The following is a 20564-nucleotide window of genomic DNA, read 5'->3' on the forward strand; positions in this document are numbered from 1 at the left end:
CCCCGGCAGTGAGAGGCCCGCGTACCGCAACAAAAAAAAAAAAAAAAAAAAAAAAATACAGCCTGAGACAGAAATTTCAGGATACCAGGTGCCTAGAAATCAGCTCAAAGGTTGTTGTGTTCCTTCCCTGCACAGAATGCAGGCGATCCCACATCTGTCTCCGCTCAGTTAATTCCTTTGACATGTCTGAGCAGACACGGACCTCCCAAAATGCCCTAGGGAGAAGCTGACTTAGAGGAGTTTGCCCTGCTCCGTGAGGGAAGGGTGTAGCAGCAAAGGTCTCTCGGAGAAAGCTGCACACACGTTTTGATGCAGATTGCTTGAGAAGAGTCAGAATTTTACTTTCCCTGCCAAGAGAATGGGTCAGTGTTCCCACAAAATCCGTCTCACCGGTTAGTGCTGATTTGTGCTTCAAGGGCTGGAGGTGCCCCCTGTTTCTGACTAAGACAAACAAGGGACCAGAGGGCGAGGAGACAGGGGGTGGGGGAAGACAAGCCCTTTCTTGTAGTGATTCAAAATGTCTTGTTTGGACTTCAGCAGAGAAAGAATCTTTGTCTCAATGCTTGGTGATAACAGCCCGCCACCATCCTTTACTGCAGATTTATTGTGTGCTCACTTTATGTTCATCCAAGTAAATTCCCATAATAACCCCGATAAGGGACGTACTCTGATTATTTCCATTTTTTAGATAAAGAAACGGAGACAGGGAGGGTAAGGAATGTGCACAGGTCGCAGAGTGGAGCCATCTGTCTGCGGTCTGGACCTTAAGCATCGAGCAGCATTTGGCCTCCACTGGGATTGTCGTGGACTGTCTCTGTCAACGCGGGATTTGGAACTGATCGGAGATGCTCATTTCCGCAGATACCCCGGATGCTGTCTGCACCCTCTACTTCAAGTGAGGTCTTTGGACCAGCAGCATTGCAGCACCTGGAAGCTTGTCAGAAAAATGCAGATTGTCAGGCCCCCCCAAGGCGACTGTTCTACAAGACCCCTGGCCAGCATTCCAGTTTGAGAAGCCCTGCCCTCTGCTACCAGAGAGAAATAGATCTTTCACTCCCTCCCTGCGTTCCCTCCCCTTTGTCTAATCTTGTCCAGTACTTTTAAGTTCTTCAAAAGTAAAATAGATAGGACTTCCCCGGTGGCGCAATGGTCAAGAATCTGCCTACCAATGCAGGGGACACGGGTTCAAGCCCCGGTCCGGAAAGATCCCACATGTCGCAGAGCAACTAAGCCCGTGCGCCGCAACTACTGAGCCTGCGCTCTAGAGCCCGCGAGCCACAGCTACTGAGCACACGTGCCACAGCTACTGAAGCCCGCATGCCTGGAGCCCGTGCTCCGCAACAAGAGAAGCCACCGTGATGAGAAGCCCGCACATGGCAACAAAGAGTAACCCCGCTCGCCACAACTAGAGAAAGCCCACGCACAGCAACGAAGACCCAACACAGCCAAAAATAAATAAATTTATAAAAAAATATTAAGAAAAAAGTAAAATAGACAAACAAGGACCTACTATCTACACAGGGAACTATATTCAATATCTTGTAATAACCTATAATGGAAAAGAATCTGAAAAAGTATATACATATATATAACTGAATCACTTTGCTGTACACCTGAAACATTATAAATCAACTATACTTCAGTTAAAAAAAGCAACAGTTACAGAAAAATAACAATATCTCAAAATATCTTACCAAGAAGTACTCAACGCTGTAGAACCAGAAGCATGACAAGGATTTCTCAGTATCTTTGAATTGCTTTTGAGAAATTAAAGGAAGATTCAAACGTGTGGAAGATATGAGTTTCAGAATTCACAGTAACATATAATTTATAGACACAAAGGCTCAGCTGAGACATGGAAGTCCAGAGGTCTCGGATTTGGTTCTTGCTGCGTTTTGCACCGGGCCGCGTTCCCCGGAAGATGCCGCACAACTCGGATCCGCCCTGTGGTACAAGCCTTGTTGATGGAGAGGAGCAGTGAGAAGCAAGCTGCCAACAAGCCCAGTTCCTGCCAAAGCCCACTTGTCGGCCTGCCAGCCAGCATTCTGAAAATGCATTTGGGAATTTCTACTTTCAGCTTTTACTGAATATGAAATTCAACTGTGTATTTATAGCCTTGATAAGCTGACCCAGCTTAGGGATAACCCTGATACATTTTGTCTCACAAGATTCAGAATCCATTTCTAGAGGGGGTAATAATGAGGCCATTGAAAGGAGTGACGAGGACTGTCCTCCTCTCCCAACCTCCCCCAGTCGGTCCCTGTTCTGAAATTCCCATTCAGTTCATCCATCGTGCTGCAAACTGATAGAGTAGGGGGAAAAACATTTCCAGGGGAGTCGGGGGAGGCCGTCTGGAGGCTTTTAAACAGGCTGTAGAAGCTGGCGTACTTGGGCCAGCATCACTTTCTAGTCCCTCAGAGGGGCCACAGCAAAATAGGACTTAAGAAAATGAAGGGTCGCTATTCACTGCTTGCCACTCCTGCCTCAGTTTTATTTCTTTGGACCCAGTGTTTCAAAACGTAAGTTACTCACGCGAGCTTCAGTGTTTCTTTAAAAAATTTATATTTATTCCATTTATTTTATTTTTGGCTGTGTTGGGTCCTCGTTGCTGCACGTGGGCTTTTCTCCAGTTACTGCGAGCGGAGGTTACTCTTTCCTGTGGCGCGTGGGCTTCTCACTGCAGTGGCGCCTCCCGTTGCGGAGCACGGGCTCTAGGCGCGTGGGCCTCGGTAGCCGCAGCACGTGAGCTCAGTGGTTGTGGCTCGCGGCTCCAGATCGCAGGCTCAGTAGTTGTGGCGCACGGGCTTAGTTGCTCCGCGGCACGTGGGATCTTCCCGGACCGGGGCTCGAACCCGTGTCCCCTGCGCTGGCAGGCGGATTCTCAGCCATTGCGCCACCAGGGAAGCCCGAGCTTCAGTTCTGACAGCACACCAGGCCACTGTGCCGTCAGCAGTGCTGCGTCTTCACGCTCCGAAGTCAGACAGACCGTAGTTCAAATCCTGGTGTCAGTACTGGGACAAGGTCCTTGCTCCAAGCCTTAATTTTTTTTTTTAAAATTTCAGGTTTAGTATACTTTGAATGTGTACTTGAGTCACTTAAGTCAGGCGTCTATAACACATGCAGCTTAAAGAACACCTGTAGGCCTAACCTCCACCGACCACGAGCTGCTCACCTCACATGACTGCAATGTGCCTTTTCTTCTGTGTCACAGTTTTCTGGTGGCCTCGTTAGCTTCAGAGCAGCGAGTGGTTCACATATGTGCCTGTGATGGCCTCCGAGACTTTGGAAATGTACTTAAACAGTTGTTTTTCTCAATGCCTTTCTTTCTGCACCCCTCCAGCCCCTTCCATGAATTGCTTCAAAGGCAGCTGAGCAGAGAGCACAAGCCTGTTTTCCTACCGGCCATCACGGGCATGCCTAGCTTGTACCCAGGTTGCTTCACCTTCCAGGGCCCTCCCTGGAGACAGAATAACAAATCTTAATCCTCAGGAGGCTTCTGAGGAGCTCAGGGGAGCAGCTTGATTCCTTACATAGGGAAAGGTCAGACCCCACAGAGCGTTCAGTCACACGTTCCTGACGCTGTCAAAAAATTCAGAACATTCACAATTAAAAATATTTTATTTATGTTCATACAAAATACAGTCACGTACAAAAATGTACATATTTTCATTCAGTTTACATTTTAAAAAAGGAACAACTGTAATTTCAAATGCTTTCTGCTTACATGGCATGTAAACATTGTCCCGGGCCCATGTTATTTACTAAAATTGCATCCACTCTCGGAGATTTTCCTGATTGTACAGGTGCTTTCAGATTGAGGGTTAGATCTGCCGAATCGATTTCTCAAGCTGCGCACATGGCCACGGCTGGCTGGATTCCAGACAAAATGCGATCCTCTAGAGACATACCTGCACCTTCATAGCAATATGAAGTTGTAGATGTATAGACTTCATTTTAATACCCATCTGTGTGTACCTGTAATTGACCTCAGCTTACCCACAGACATCTGTTGTGAAGGATCATGGTGGAGGAGTGTGGATGCCCCAAGGGCGCGATCTCTACTCTGGAAAGTGGCTGCTGACACGTAGATCACCATCTTTTGGAGCTTGCTGTGTCAGCTGCCCCGTGAAGAAGTGCCAGTATGCACAAGTTCAGTACCTACAGACTTGAAAACATGTTTAGCCTATCGCCCGCATGCCTGGAGCCCGTGCTCCGCAACAAGAGAAGCCACCGTGATGAGAAGCCCGCACATGGCAACAAAGAGTAACCCCGCTCGCCACAACTAGAGAAAGCCCACGCACAGCAACGAAGACCCAACACAGCCAAAAATAAATAAATTTATAAAAAAATATTAAGAAAAAAGTAAAATAGACAAACAAGGACCTACTATCTACACAGGGAACTATATTCAATATCTTGTAATAACCTATAATGGAAAAGAATCTGAAAAAGTATATACATATATATAACTGAATCACTTTGCTGTACACCTGAAACATTATAAATCAACTATACTTCAGTTAAAAAAAGCAACAGTTACAGAAAAATAACAATATCTCAAAATATCTTACCAAGAAGTACTCAACGCTGTAGAACCAGAAGCATGACAAGGATTCGCAACAAGAGAAGCCACCGTGATGAGAAGCCCGCACATGGCAACAAAGAGTAACCCCGCTCGCCACAACTAGAGAAAGCCCACGCACAGCAACGAAGACCCAACACAGCCAAAAATAAATAAATTTATAAAAAAATATTAAGAAAAAAGTAAAATAGACAAACAAGGACCTACTATCTACACAGGGAACTATATTCAATATCTTGTAATAACCTATAATGGAAAAGAATCTGAAAAAGTATATACATATATATAACTGAATCACTTTGCTGTACACCTGAAACATTATAAATCAACTATACTTCAGTTAAAAAAAGCAACAGTTACAGAAAAATAACAATATCTCAAAATATCTTACCAAGAAGTACTCAACGCTGTAGAACCAGAAGCATGACAAGGATTTCTCAGTATCTTTGAATTGCTTTTGAGAAATTAAAGGAAGATTCAAACGTGTGGAAGATATGAGTTTCAGAATTCACAGTAACATATAATTTATAGACACAAAGGCTCAGCTGAGACATGGAAGTCCAGAGGTCTCGGATTTGGTTCTTGCTGCGTTTTGCACCGGGCCGCGTTCCCCGGAAGATGCCGCACAACTCGGATCCGCCCTGTGGTACAAGCCTTGTTGATGGAGAGGAGCAGTGAGAAGCAAGCTGCCAACAAGCCCAGTTCCTGCCAAAGCCCACTTGTCGGCCTGCCAGCCAGCATTCTGAAAATGCATTTGGGAATTTCTACTTTCAGCTTTTACTGAATATGAAATTCAACTGTGTATTTATAGCCTTGATAAGCTGACCCAGCTTAGGGATAACCCTGATACATTTTGTCTCACAAGATTCAGAATCCATTTCTAGAGGGGGTAATAATGAGGCCATTGAAAGGAGTGACGAGGACTGTCCTCCTCTCCCAACCTCCCCCAGTCGGTCCCTGTTCTGAAATTCCCATTCAGTTCATCCATCGTGCTGCAAACTGATAGAGTAGGGGGAAAAACATTTCCAGGGGAGTCGGGGGAGGCCGTCTGGAGGCTTTTAAACAGGCTGTAGAAGCTGGCGTACTTGGGCCAGCATCACTTTCTAGTCCCTCAGAGGGGCCACAGCAAAATAGGACTTAAGAAAATGAAGGGTCGCTATTCACTGCTTGCCACTCCTGCCTCAGTTTTATTTCTTTGGACCCAGTGTTTCAAAACGTAAGTTACTCACGCGAGCTTCAGTGTTTCTTTAAAAAATTTATATTTATTCCATTTATTTTATTTTTGGCTGTGTTGGGTCCTCGTTGCTGCACGTGGGCTTTTCTCCAGTTACTGCGAGCGGAGGTTACTCTTTCCTGTGGCGCGTGGGCTTCTCACTGCAGTGGCGCCTCCCGTTGCGGAGCACGGGCTCTAGGCGCGTGGGCCTCGGTAGCCGCAGCACGTGAGCTCAGTGGTTGTGGCTCGCGGCTCCAGATCGCAGGCTCAGTAGTTGTGGCGCACGGGCTTAGTTGCTCCGCGGCACGTGGGATCTTCCCGGACCGGGGCTCGAACCCGTGTCCCCTGCGCTGGCAGGCGGATTCTCAGCCATTGCGCCACCAGGGAAGCCCGAGCTTCAGTTCTGACAGCACACCAGGCCACTGTGCCGTCAGCAGTGCTGCGTCTTCACGCTCCGAAGTCAGACAGACCGTAGTTCAAATCCTGGTGTCAGTACTGGGACAAGGTCCTTGCTCCAAGCCTTAATTTTTTTTTTTAAAATTTCAGGTTTAGTATACTTTGAATGTGTACTTGAGTCACTTAAGTCAGGCGTCTATAACACATGCAGCTTAAAGAACACCTGTAGGCCTAACCTCCACCGACCACGAGCTGCTCACCTCACATGACTGCAATGTGCCTTTTCTTCTGTGTCACAGTTTTCTGGTGGCCTCGTTAGCTTCAGAGCAGCGAGTGGTTCACATATGTGCCTGTGATGGCCTCCGAGACTTTGGAAATGTACTTAAACAGTTGTTTTTCTCAATGCCTTTCTTTCTGCACCCCTCCAGCCCCTTCCATGAATTGCTTCAAAGGCAGCTGAGCAGAGAGCACAAGCCTGTTTTCCTACCGGCCATCACGGGCATGCCTAGCTTGTACCCAGGTTGCTTCACCTTCCAGGGCCCTCCCTGGAGACAGAATAACAAATCTTAATCCTCAGGAGGCTTCTGAGGAGCTCAGGGGAGCAGCTTGATTCCTTACATAGGGAAAGGTCAGACCCCACAGAGCGTTCAGTCACACGTTCCTGACGCTGTCAAAAAATTCAGAACATTCACAATTAAAAATATTTTATTTATGTTCATACAAAATACAGTCACGTACAAAAATGTACATATTTTCATTCAGTTTACATTTTAAAAAAGGAACAACTGTAATTTCAAATGCTTTCTGCTTACATGGCATGTAAACATTGTCCCGGGCCCATGTTATTTACTAAAATTGCATCCACTCTCGGAGATTTTCCTGATTGTACAGGTGCTTTCAGATTGAGGGTTAGATCTGCCGAATCGATTTCTCAAGCTGCGCACATGGCCACGGCTGGCTGGATTCCAGACAAAATGCGATCCTCTAGAGACATACCTGCACCTTCATAGCAATATGAAGTTGTAGATGTATAGACTTCATTTTAATACCCATCTGTGTGTACCTGTAATTGACCTCAGCTTACCCACAGACATCTGTTGTGAAGGATCATGGTGGAGGAGTGTGGATGCCCCAAGGGCGCGATCTCTACTCTGGAAAGTGGCTGCTGACACGTAGATCACCATCTTTTGGAGCTTGCTGTGTCAGCTGCCCCGTGAAGAAGTGCCAGTATGCACAAGTTCAGTACCTACAGACTTGAAAACATGTTTAGCCTATCTTTTGACAAAATGTACTCTTCAGTAGATTTTGAGGGTCACGTGGGGAAAAAAATATAACGGAAGGGAATTAATCAAAGAAAAAGAAAGCACACTCTGGCTTCTGCTAAACCCACGGCCTTCCGAGGAAACACTGCTTTAACGTTTTAGCCCAGTTTTGTCCCTCCCTATTGGTTTAACCAAATGGATACTACGAAAGAATACCACAGACGTGCTGATCTTGGTGCAGAAACTACCACTCCCCACCTGGGGAGAAAACCCCCCAGGATGCAGTGGGTCAGGAAGACCTGTCTCGAAAGCAAAACCAATTTAGACTACAACCAGATTTTCACAAAGCAGTTAAAAGAGATTATGGCGTTCAGCTGTAAATATACCATCAAAGGTAGTGAGGTATATACCCTTAAGAAAGATGGCATCTTCATGATCAGATGAAGAGTCTCTTAAAAAATTCATCAACAAACTTTAAATTTTCATTTTCCTTATAAATCTGTGATCAGTTCTGGATACAGGGCTCAATTCTGTCTACTGAGAACTAGACAGTCCCAGAAAGAACCAACTTAACTGGCACCATGGCTGCCCTTTGATTCTGATAATAAACTTAATAGTCACCTTATGAGGAATTCTAAGCTCAACCACATTAGTTCTAAGCTCAGCCCTCAGGAGGCGCCAAGATTGCTGGCCTCAGTGCATCTCAGTGCCACGTTTAAGACAAAAGCACAGCCCTGAGGCACTTGTCCTGGGCGAGAAATGCCACACCCAGGAGCAGGCGCACCCTATAACAGGCTCTTCTGCCACCGTGCAAGTGTTGCGTCGGGATGAGAGAAAGCAAAAATCACACTGATGTTACATACAGAGGCATTGCTGATGCCTGCCTTGCCAATGAGTAATAATCTTTTGCCTTCAAACTAGCAACCAAAGCAAAGAAATCTACTTATTAGCTCACAATAAATTATAGCTAGCAATTAAAAAAAAGCAGTTCTCCAGTTTGAAATGTGATGTGGTCTTTCATGGGACTTTTCCCTGAATCGGAGATCACTGAGATTGTGCAGACTTTCTTCTACCAGCACCAAGACAAACTTCGGCTGTCCTGAAAAACTTCTCCGCAGGCCCTTATCCTACACCTTGCACATACCTGTCTAAAAAGTAAAATACAAACTCAATGCTTCAAAGATGAAATGCAGTAATGATAACATACTTGATATAAATACCTATTTCAAGGTTTGCTCCAGACTAAAACACAATAAAAAGCAAATGCTTGGGAAAATTACAAGCCTCTGCTATCTCTGATTCTTACAATCACACAGCCAAGCTTACTCATGCTTTACTTTTACTTATCATTGTTATTAAATAACCCTTGACATTTATTTTGTTGGCACGTGCTCATAAACACACACGTTCCCGACAGAGCAAAGGAAAAACCGCAGCCCAGAGTATTCTGTGTTAAGCCAATTAAGACACTGCCTCTAGGGCCTTGAGACTCTGGGCTGCAAAAATGGTTGCTACGGAAACAAATTTACCTCAGCATTTCTGGCAGAGCCAGAACCTACGGACTAACCTGTCTTCAGATAGAATCTCGTGTAAACAGGGCTTCCCTCCCTTAATTTGGGCACCATTCTAGGAAGTATATTATTATAAATTACAAAGGAAAACATGACATTCCATACACATTTTACTATAACTTGGTGTCTTCTTTTATTCAATCATACAAATTTGAATGGGGATTCCTGAATAAATCTTTTACTTAATTTACCTTTGGCAGAAACAATAGATTTCAAAACGTTTAGTAGCTTCTCATTTATATAGCTTTTTCTCTTTTAAAGTTCTATAGCATAGTAGTATTTTCAAAACAATACTCTTAGACAGATAGATGTGCTTTGAAAGTTAACTGGTAATGATGTGATTTATATTATAGCTTATGTAAGAGAATAATTACTTAAAAAGGACAAACTAGACATGTATTTCTTTTAAAAAATACAATTTTTGGTCATGTGAATGATTCATGTTCAGATTTCAAAAATAGAAAACGTCCTAAAGTGCATCATTTTGTTTATAATATAGCTCCTTGAAATTATAGCAATCTGCAATGTAAACAGTAGAGCAAAGAATACCAAGCTGTATCTATATTGCAGGATTATGTACCGTCTTTAAGTATGTGGATTCAACCAGGGCACTTTCAACACATAGCTCATGCTTTTGGATGATTATTTTTAAAAGCCAATTTAAAGGTATTCTTTTTCCCCTACTCCCGACTTAAACGATTTTCAACCGACAGAGAGCGGCTACTTCACTTCAACATTGGAAAATGCTGCTACAAATCCAATCTGACCAGACAGTTTCTCAAGAACCCATTTTGGAAACTGACAACTGATCAGGAAGAGTTTTCTCCTTGTTATTATTATTAAAGAAAACAAAATGGTACCCTTTGCTGTCCTGTTCATCCCGCAACATTATCTTCAAAAGGCAGAGCCTTCTGAAACACCTTCTCTTGGCAACCAGCGGCTGGTGGGCAGGCACCTGTGCTCGACCTCACACAGCAGAAACGTGGGATGGGCAGGCAGAACCGGGACCCACTTTCCTCAGCACAAACACAGAAAGTCAAAAAGTAAGAACAAATCACAAGATAACATCAGCACACTGAAGAGATGAACGATTTGGTGTCTTAAATTCCCTGGTCCCTCCAAAATGTCTAATATAGACAGTTTTGTGACACCGCCTTTGAAAAAATTATAATCATAATTGGCTATACACCATTATTTTTCTTTCTCTTTATACATAATCTTGAAAATAGTGTGATTTAGATTCTGCCTTAGGCTGAGCTCTGAGGGCTATACTTACCCCTCAGGAGATTTTTAGTGAGGGTTTACTTAAAAAAAGAAAAACAATTAAACTCTGGTAAGTTCTCAGGAGGCTTCGAATACAGGCTCTTTCTCTCTCACGATCCTCTACACTTAAGCTAAGAATTAAGCAAGACCCTTTTGTTTGGCTACAGCCAAAACAAAACCAAACCCCAAATAGGCTGCTGGCCTCGCTTAGTGTTTGATGTTAAAATCTGAGGCTAATAAGCGCAGTCAGTGTTCAGGAAAGGATTCTCCAGGCTCTTCGCTGCTGCCTAATTTAAAAATCAGCACAAATATTAGCTACTTCTCTATCCCCTCTGTCCTCTGCAGATGGTCCAGCCCTAGTCAGGGATCACAGTTCTCTATCCGCTGAGGACGTCGTGAAGAAACACACGGTCAAAGAGAGGACTGCACGGCCATCCTGGGCAGACGCGCAGCTTCCATCCACCTGAGAGCTAAAGGGGAAGCGATTCACACGAGTGGGGAAAGGCGCAGCTCTGTGGAAAGGTCACGAGGACGGTCAAGGCAGCAGACGGGGCTCCAGTGCAGGTTCCCACTTGACCGGGTCCAAAGAGAGCCCGTGCTCTCTCGGGCACCTGCACTGGACGTGCACAGCAAGTTCGCTCTACGCAGTGAAGTCCTGAGCTTGTTTTTGTCACAGTCCGACAGAGAACAGGCTGTTCCTCAGTTATCCAGACAAGAACAGTGTGTATCCTCTGCAGATGAGTGCGTCTCAACGTAGCGATTCGTCGCCGCCCGTGTCAGCGAAGCTTCCCCTGCGGCGTCTGTGTGTGTCTGCGGGCGCTCGGGTGCACGGAGATCGCGACTTCCCCTTACACAACTCCTACGTGGGGGCGGGTGGGCTCCTTCCATCTAGGTGGTTTCCGAGGCAGGCAGTGGAAACTGGAGATGATCCCAGCGGCCCAGAGGCCGAGGAGCTACTCTTCGTGTAGGTCCGGCTCCGAGGCTGCCTTCCAGTTTCTGCAGGGCTGCCATCTGCCAGGGGAGGTGGGGGGCGCGTTCGCCCTGCACCCCCAGCCCCCTTGGCTCGGACGGGGCTGCCTCCTCACACGGACTTGGAATCGGTGTCTCTCTTGCTGATGAGCACCTCCAGGAGCCTCAGCTTTGCCTTAATGTGCTTGTATCCGCTGTATTCTTCAGCCATGGGAGTGCGGTCTTCCTTCTGGACGTTTCTGATGGGAACAAAGGGAGAAGGGGCTGGTGATCGTTTGCTGTCTCTTCTAGAGGATACAGTTCATCAGGCGGACGATCACCCCATAGAATCAGCGTTGCCAAGAAGCACTTGGTATCAAGACGGGAGCTGGGTTTAGACAAGCAGTGAAAGACGGTGTCCCGAGAAGGCACCATGCGACTGAGTTTCAGAGTTAATCTGCCATCTTGAAGCGTGACGGGAAAGGCTACGAAATGTAGAAACTTTCTCTCTCTGCTGTTGCTACGTATGAATTCACGCTACAAGTCTCCAGACACTGAAGTCCTTTACTTACACTTAATGCTTTCTCACTTTTATATACTTCACCTAATGAACCAGTAAACTTCGGATTAGTAATTGGTATACCCATAATTTACAGGGTTTAAAAACAACAGTTAATACTCCTACTTACTATAAAAATTTAGTCTTGGAATTCAGCAACTGGATCACAGCATACTAATAAACCTTTATAGTTTACTGAGTAATTTTATAGGTATACTTTTTATGTGCTCAAGTATTATACTTGAGAGCTGACGATAGGGTGAGCGCTGTGCTAAGCACTCTGAATCCATGATCCTAATACAACCCGCAGGAGAACCTGATGAAAGGCTGCTGTTACCCGCATCCTCAACGGGTACTGCCCCGCTGCTCATCGCGCTTGGAAACGCACACGTCAGACATGCAAGTACCAGGCTTCCTTTACTTCTTATTGAAGAGCAAAAATGGAAGATGGGATAGCTTGGGGCTCATTTACTTTTGCTCAATGAACTGATTTTATTCCTGCTCTGCCTGCTCAAGGAAAGGACGCTGGATGCTTCCAGGAGAGAGCAGGGAAGGGAAGGGGGCCTCTGACCCTGGCCCCAGACGTGCCCTTGAGGGTCTTCACTTGCCTCACATGCGAAGTGATGGAACCAGATTTTGTGAAATCTGAAGTCCCTGACAGTTCTAAACTTGTATGATGATGACTGATTCCCATCAACTGTATTTTCTTAAAACTTGTGAAGGTTACATAATTATAGGATATCTGTGCATAATGTGACTATAAACAAATGGGAAAAAAAAAAAGAGCAGATAAACCAAAAATATGTTTGGGAAGAAGACTGGAATGAAACACATCAAAACACTAATCCTTTGGTTTGTCTTTGGGGATTATTATCATTTGGGGTATTATTTCTTTTATCTATATTTTCTAAATATCCTACAATTCATGGAGAAAGAAAAACAAATATTTAGGTATAAAAATTCATAAATCTTGAGAAAGTCATTATAGGACAGATCCAAATCAGAGATCCCCAAAATAAATTTATACAATAATTTAAATAAACTGAAATATAGTACTTTTTTTTTTTTTTGCGGTACGCGGGCGTCTCACTGTTGTGGCCTCTCCCGTTGCGGAGCACAGGCTCCGGACGCGCAGGCTCAGCGGGCACGCCTTCCTCCCGGACCGGGGCACGAACCCGTGTCCCCCGCATCGGCAGGCGGACTCTCAACCACTGCACCACCAGGGAAGCCCATGAAATATAGTACATTTTTAATGCCTAAGTTAATTTTTATGGTACTTTTATTTCCCAATACTTTTGCGAAGTATAAAAGGAGACTTAAAGAGAAACTGTATTTACACTGTTTAAATAATTTGGATTAAAATAAAACATTTTAAAATGATAAAACTTAACTCCAACGTGAGAGATGGAACTCTATTCCCTGCTCTAACCTGGTCTCATGCTGTGACTTGAGTCAGACATTCTGTGCGTGGTCACTTACTAACAGGGAAGACTACCGCTCAGCATAGCGCTCTATGATGATGATTACAGTATGTCTTAAAACTCACTGGTGGGGGCTTCCCTGGTGGCGCCGTGGTTGAGAATCCGCCTGCTGATGCAGGGGACGTGGGTTTGAGCCCTGGTCCGGGAAGATCCCACATGCTGCGGAGCAGCTAAGCCCGTGTGCCACAACTACAGAGCCTGTGCTCTAGAGCCTGTGAGCCACAACTACTGAGCCTGCGAGCCACAACTACTGAAGCCCGCGCACCTAGAGCCCGTGCTCCGCAACAAGAGAAGCCACCGCAATGAGAAGCCCTCACGCAGAAACGAAGAACCAAAAGTAAATAAATAAAATTTATTAAAAAAATAAAAAGAATGTTAGGTGATAAAATGTATTAAAAAAAAAAACTCACTGGTGAAAGGCACTGTATCAGTCAGGAGGGCTTCTTGTTTCTTGTGTATTTCTCATTTGACTTGACGACTCTGCTTTTAAAATGAGCCTACAAACCAGCAAGACCTAGAGTACGCCTTTGCTTATTTCTCCTTCAAGTTTATTAAGATTAAAAAAACAAAAATGGAAATCAAAACCAGTGCTGTCCACTAGAAACTTAGCTTTAAGCTCCTCATTGTAGATTAGAATTTGATGTGACATGTGAGTTTTGTATAAATGTTAGCTGAATCTGTATCGGTCTTGGATATCATCCAAGGAGCACTTCTTCCTGAAGGGCCACACAGACCTCACCATTTCCAGTAAACCTCAGAGGAGCCGTGGGCACAAAACCAAGGGCCAGGTTACAGGAAAGCTGTAGGGTGGCTCCCACATGGGAGGCTTTGCACAGATGTGACACAGAAAAAAGAGGGCTGTGTGTGAGGAGGGGGAGGGCAGGGACAACACAGGCACTTACCTTCCATTTTGTCTGAAAAAACTGTCTTCAAAATCACGAAGTTTCTTTCGAATCCTTTTCTTTTCTTCTCTCATTTCCTGAAGGTGTTCCAAGAGTTCTGGTCTAAGAGGGGCAGAAGTATTTCAAGAAAACTGAGTTAAAACTGAATAGTTATAGACGTAAGGAATGTGCAACTTGATAGGAGTTGTGGAGAAAGGGAAAAGCATATAAATGCAGCTACTGTGGAAGGAGCTGAGGGTCACCAGAAATGGATGTTTTCCATCCCCTGGAAGCCAAAGCACACTGACGATAGATATGGCTTCTGGGGCTCCTGCGAGGCTCCTGCTACTTATGAATTCCTCAGGCTTGTGAACTCCCATGGCGCTTTGTCATATTTTGCTTAGAAAGGAAGAGATGACATCTGTGCTCGGTATGTGTTCAATGGCGAGCTGTGGCGCACAGAACCACACAATGCCATTACAGAGACCTTGCGATTGTTCAAGCAAGATCTCAGATGCTCCCTCAGATAACACGGGATGAAGCATATAAAAACACTGAGCCAGAAGTTAAACAAACAAGCAAACCCTGTTTTATCCACCTAGATGCACCCTAGGCAAGTCACTTAACGTTTTGTCAGCCAATTTAAGTACAAAGGCTAAAATAATATTTCAGAAAATTATTTTCATCACAACATTCCAATACCACCACCCAAACAACGTACATTGAAGCAGCATGGAGATTTGAAAGTCCGGTATCCTGGCTGCATTTTGAAGGTATTTTATCATCCACTGGGGAAATAAAGCCATCAGTGTCATCTTCAAATTGGTCCAGAAAGCCACGTGCACTGAAATCGTCGGTTTCCAGGGTGACGGTGAACTCTGGCTTTGCGCTGCTATCGTCTTCTGAACCCTCCTCTTCTTCCTGGAGATACACAGCAACCCCAATAAAAATTGGGTCACTTTTTCCGGCCCTCTTTCATTACAGGTATCACTTCAGGATCACTTAATTATCCAGACCCCTTATGGTTTCTTCTATATAGCTACATTTAGCAACACACGTGTACATGATGGATATATTACTGAATATCTATATGTACACAGTAAATAGGACAAATGCTAAACACAGCTACTCAATAGGGAAAAAAGCTGTTAAAAAATTAGTATACAGCACAATTAACAGTTGTCAAGGCCAAGGGTAGGAAGGAACAATCATCATAATTTATACCCTAAATCAAAAGAAGCAAATGAATCTAAACATTCTCAGCTCTGTGACGATACCTAAAAAAAAATTCACCACCAGAAACCACTGCTTTAAAGATTCTATCAGTTATGTGTCTCAGAATTTTTTTTAAGCTATGAAGATTTTTCAGAAATTCAACAATACAGCCTTTCTATTTAAAAGTTGAGATTATGAAATATTTGTGGTTGCTTGAAGCACAAAATTTTAGGAGAATTTTGAGAAGATCAGAACATTTCTCTTTCCATGATCAGAATCATAAAACTTATGTTTTTTCAAAGAGTTTCCAAGGACCACAGCTGTATTTTTCAGCATTCAAGAGTCTAAGAAAAGTGTGATATTCTCTGTCTTGATAAAAATGCAATTAGAAAAATGAGGTCAACTTATTGTTCTAAGAGAATGTCTTAGTGCCAATTTAAAGCTATGTGATTCTAAGAAATGATATCAGAGTCTGAAAGAAAGATTTGAAGAGAAGTAATTTACTGCCAAAAGGTACAGTCAGACCAGAAAAGAATATCCTAATATCTTGAGAAATTAAAAAATTGGTTAGGCATCCAGCTATATCAACAACAGGATTATAACATCAGTTGTGAGTTCAACCAAGTGGCTTCAGGGCCAGTGCAGCCAATGGCTCCCAAGAGGCCAGAGGAACCACTGCTCACAGGTAAAGGACAGGATTCAAACTGTCTGTGGCTGATTTTCTTACCATAAAGTTTGGTATGTTTATAATGGTGCCTCTGAAGAGAAATAATGTGAACAAAGAAACAAATAGGCAAAACCAAAGGACTATTACATAACTGCAATGAAACCACGGTTACGAAGGCATGAAGGTAGAGTTGGCAAAAAACTAAGTGGTCTTTCCAGATTCTTTTTGCTGTGACTTCAGATCTTCAATCTCTTTTCTTGATCCATGGAAGTAAAAGCTTCATTATTAATTTTTAAAAAATTAAAACCATTTAAAAATTCACAGAGTAAAAGTGGCTTTTAAATCAATAGTTTAAAAGTTTCTCTTTTTCATAAGATGAAGTGGCAAGTCCCATCTACATCATTTGCATAAGAAGCGAGATAATGCGTGTCGAGTACCTGAGCAGGTACACCGGGCTGCTCAGTCTCTGCCCACCTCCCCTTCCTGGATGAGACCAGGTGGGACCACCTCACTATAGACTCCATGGAGGGAGGGATTTGGGGCCTCTCTGTTCCCTGCTGTTCCCAGAGCTCAGCCAATGCCTGCCCATATTAGGTGTTCAATAAATGTCTCTTAGTCCAGTAATTCAGCTTTAAAAGAGAAATGCAAATTACTATTAAGAGCGTGTTAAAGCCCGAGACAGAAGGAAATGAAGTTAGGGGTCTAAGCCTTATCAACTATATCCCAAGGTCCTGAGAGAACTTCAAAATGGGAGACTGTGTCTTGCACGTCCTGAGAACTCAGTGTTTTCAGATGAAGCTAAACAAAGCTATTCTCAGTGAGCTGTGAAAAACACAGGGAAGAAGAAACAGCAAAACAGACCTTCAAATGGTGAGACCGTCAGGTTGTTGTGGATACTGAGTAGATTCTAGAAGGAATCAATAGCTAGATAACATATGAGTAACTGAAAAAGAATCGGTGATCAACAGTGACGAGCACTGGCTCCCTGTACACAAATCAGAGAAACTAACCATCTTCTTCTTTTTTGATAGGATTGGCATCATATCTGGATTTCAGTAAAGAAGGAGGTAGGCTGATCTGTGAAAGGAAAGCTGGCTGTGAACACCGATGCAGAGTGCTGCTGCACTACTGATGTGAATCATCAGGGAAGCCTCTAGCAGGCTCTTTACCTGACCCGTCCTTCCTAATATTTAGCAGTCACTTGGGTAAGGCGCCAAAGATATTCACAAAACGTGTAGACAACACGGTGGGTAGGGAGATCTGGGTGTGCTGGAATATAAAGTCTCGATGTGATCTATTTCATAAGGCTAGAAGTATGAAAAGTAACAAACTGGAAAAATTCAAGGTCCTATGATTAGATTAGGAAAAAAACGTGGACACACAGACACTAAGCAATCCTTGGAAAAGGAAGCTGGGGGTTGCATAAATCAACAGTTAGGCAGGGCGACAAGCCATGGGTCTCAACTGGGGGCACGTCTGCCCCCTAGGGGACCTCTGCCAATGTCTGAAGGCATTTTGGGTCGTCACACTGGGGAGGGATGGTGGTAGGGCACCACTTGCAGCCAGTGGGTGGAGGCCAGTCCTCCACAACAAAGAGTTATCTGGCCCAAATGTCTGTAGTGCTGAGGCTGAGACATCCTGCCTTAGAAAGACTAAGAGGAACTTACGGCACATTGACAGGCACGTAGGCACAGACTTCGAGAACCGAAGGGCCTTAGTTATCTAGATCAAGGTCAGGACTAGTCCTTGGTCCACTGTCGGGCTGGTTAAAGCACATCTAGAATAACGTTCCGTTCCGGGTATCAGTTTTTAAGAGGGATATAGAGAGACTGGTGTAGAGCGCAGAGCCACTGCACTGCTGGGCAGTCCGGAGCCCATATCACATGAGAAAGAGTAAGAAGCACCTGGAGAAAAAAATGTTCACAGGGTGTGGGTGGCAGTGGGCAGGGCAGGTGACTGTACATATGCTTAGTCCATGCTGCTCCAGAGGCAAAGCTAGGCCTGTGGGTAGAAAGTCATACAGTCGTAACTATGAATACTATAATTTAATTATTTCATTAATTATATTTTATAGTTATTAAACTTATGCATTCTAAAATTATATAATACTATATTGTTTTCGATAATTTTTCAAATGATAAGCTATAAAACTAATAATATAAATTTTTAGCTCTTGTTGATGCTTAGCCCATGTAACGAGCGACCTTACTCTCTTCCTTGCTGTAGACGTCTCAAGTTTGAGGATGGAATAACTTCTTAGGGACGGTGTCTATTTTGTCAGCAAAGTTTTAGAGGAAACTCTTATGTTGGATCAGAGAACTGACTAGATGATCTGTAGGATTTTGGGGGCTGGAAGTTCTAGGGCTTCAGAACTTGAGCTGGCTCTCTTTCACACACAGCTGGTGTCTTCCCATAAGCATTAAAAATCAGGGATGGTTTTCAAAGAAACCATTTGGATACAATCTTCTTATCTGCACACACACCAGATTCTAAATTATAACCGAATTTCTGAGAATTAGTACAGTCCAAATACATGCTGATGATAAACCTGGCCAACTGGGACAAAATGAACTAAAAGACAACACCATTTACGAGAGCAATGTAATAATTGCAAAATTATCTGAAATTCTGATCATCGTGCGGGCCAGTAGAAGAGCAATGGCCAAAACATAATTGTGAAAAAAATAAACTAAGCTAAAGGATAAGATTTGGAGGAACAACTCTGAAAAAGAGCATCCTTCCTGTATCCTCCATTCATTTCATGAGGCAATTTTCAAGCGTCACATTTCGGATGCGTTAAAGAACACATTTTTATCTAGGAATAGTTTTAGCGCACGCTTCTAAGAGAAATATGCTAATTTTCATGCACACATTTGCCCAGATTTCTTCAATTACGGTGTTTTAATTCTTGTGTGAAATTACCAGCTAGATAAAATTTGTCTTCTTTCTTCAACACCGAGTCTTACTGTAAGAAAATAGCTCTAATTTTGAAGATACAATGTAGCATATTTGCCTAAATTTCACATCTACAGCATTTTTATAAAACAAGTTCTGCTTAAACAATATGAAGAGGAAGCACGATCACTGCCTAACACCTTAAAGTGAGGTCTATTAAGTAGCTAAGACCCTTGGGAGGTAAGAAAAGGAAGAGAGTGAAGAGAAGAGACGGCTTTGTAGCTTCCGGCTCCTTACCTCAGTTACAGTGGAGAGAATCAGGCAAGAAAATGGAGCAGTTCTCAACTGGTGTCCCTCCGTGGGAACGAGGCCCCCATATTTTGAAATAATCGTTCCTAACTACAGTAAATAAACGACACCCCAGGCTTGGGGTTGCCACAGAAATATGACAAGTCAAACTCTTAACACTCACTTCCACTTGGGGTTTTACTCCCGCTTCTGACTTAACTGCTAAATAACTAACAATCATCGATTTTTAAAAAATGATTGACTTTGACTTTTCCTTTCTAGAGCCCTGTACAAGGCAGTCAGTGTGTTCAGTTGTCCAGAAACAAAAATATGAAAGAGGCTGATCCTAGTCTAGGCCAGTTAGGTCCCTACAGATCTATGGACACAGACGGTTCCTCCCATTTCAGCAAAAGTAGCCACCGAGGACAAGGATTATCTGTACAAAATCCATGATTACTACTGGTGGAAAAAATCAGAGCGTATGTTCTAGTGGCTGCTGGTCACAGCACTACATTCACAGATCAAGAACAGATTATAAAATTAGCACCAAGGACTAAATGTGCCAGGGGGAAGGCAAGAGGAAAGGAGAGTGGATGAAACTGGACCCACATATCTGTCAAAGACAACTATTTGTCTATAAAATGATAATTTTTTGTGTGTGCTACATACGCCGCCTTCGCTAATTTTGGTTTCACTATAAACTTAGTAAATGAGATTTTTTTTTTTTAAGTTACCCAATGAGTTAATTTAACAAAATTTTGGAGTACAGAAAATCCACTCCTCAAATAGGGGGAAAGAAACAAAACAAAAAACATTTTGAAAACAAAACAAAAATCCCTGCAAGCAAAGTAAAAACCAACCAAACAACAACAAACAAAACAAAACAAAACAACAGCGAGGGACTGAAATGAAACTAAGGAGATCAGCTGGTCTATAACATAAATAAAAGAGGACTGCTTAAAGTTGGTTAGAAGCAGCTGATTTTTTTTTCTGTATTTATTTAGTTCTATTTTATTTATTTACTTTTAACATCTTTACTGGAGTATAACCGCTTTACAGTGGTGTGTGCTAGTTTCTGCTGTATAACAAATGAATCAGCTATACATGTACATATCTCCCCACATCTCCTCCCTCTTGCGTCTCCCTCCCACCCTCCCTATCCCACCCCTCTAGGGGGTCACACAGCACCGAGCTGATCTCCCTGTGCTACGTGGCAGCTGCTGATTTTTAGGGAAGGCTGCAGGAAGCCATCACCAAAGGGCCCGATCACAGCGGCTTTCCATCCGCAGGAGGGAGAGAGGGAGAGAGGGAGAGAGGGAAGGAGGGAAGGAGGGAAGGAGGGA

General features: G+C 43.7%; 1 protein-coding gene across 13 annotated transcripts in view; it reads right to left on the bottom strand.

Moving 5' to 3' along the window:
• The window catches only part of FAM13A (family with sequence similarity 13 member A), a 381052-nt gene that overhangs the window by 14383 nt on the left and 346105 nt on the right, over positions 1-20564 (bottom strand). For 2 of the 13 annotated variants that reach the window (XR_008617749.1, XR_008617748.1), the window contains exons 21-24: positions 14878-15077; positions 14178-14279; positions 6452-10035; positions 4974-6315 (exon numbers count right to left, since the gene is read on the bottom strand). Coding sequence is in view for 6 of the 13 variants with exons in the window: in XM_024126705.3 (XP_023982473.1) it covers positions 11369-11495; positions 14178-14279; positions 14878-15077 (429 nt within the window). In the remaining 7 variants the exon portion in view is untranslated. Of the gene's footprint in view, positions 1-69; positions 935-4963; positions 6316-6451; positions 11840-14177; positions 14280-14877; positions 15078-17705; positions 17943-20564 lie in introns of those variants that run through there. The other 11 variants (XM_024126705.3, XM_024126704.3, XM_028491594.2 and 8 more) reach the window with 9 other exon arrangements.

The sequence above is a fragment of the Physeter macrocephalus genome, chromosome 7 (genome assembly GCF_002837175.3).
Source record: "Physeter macrocephalus isolate SW-GA chromosome 7, ASM283717v5, whole genome shotgun sequence".
NCBI classification, from domain to species: domain Eukaryota; kingdom Metazoa; phylum Chordata; class Mammalia; order Artiodactyla; family Physeteridae; genus Physeter; species Physeter macrocephalus.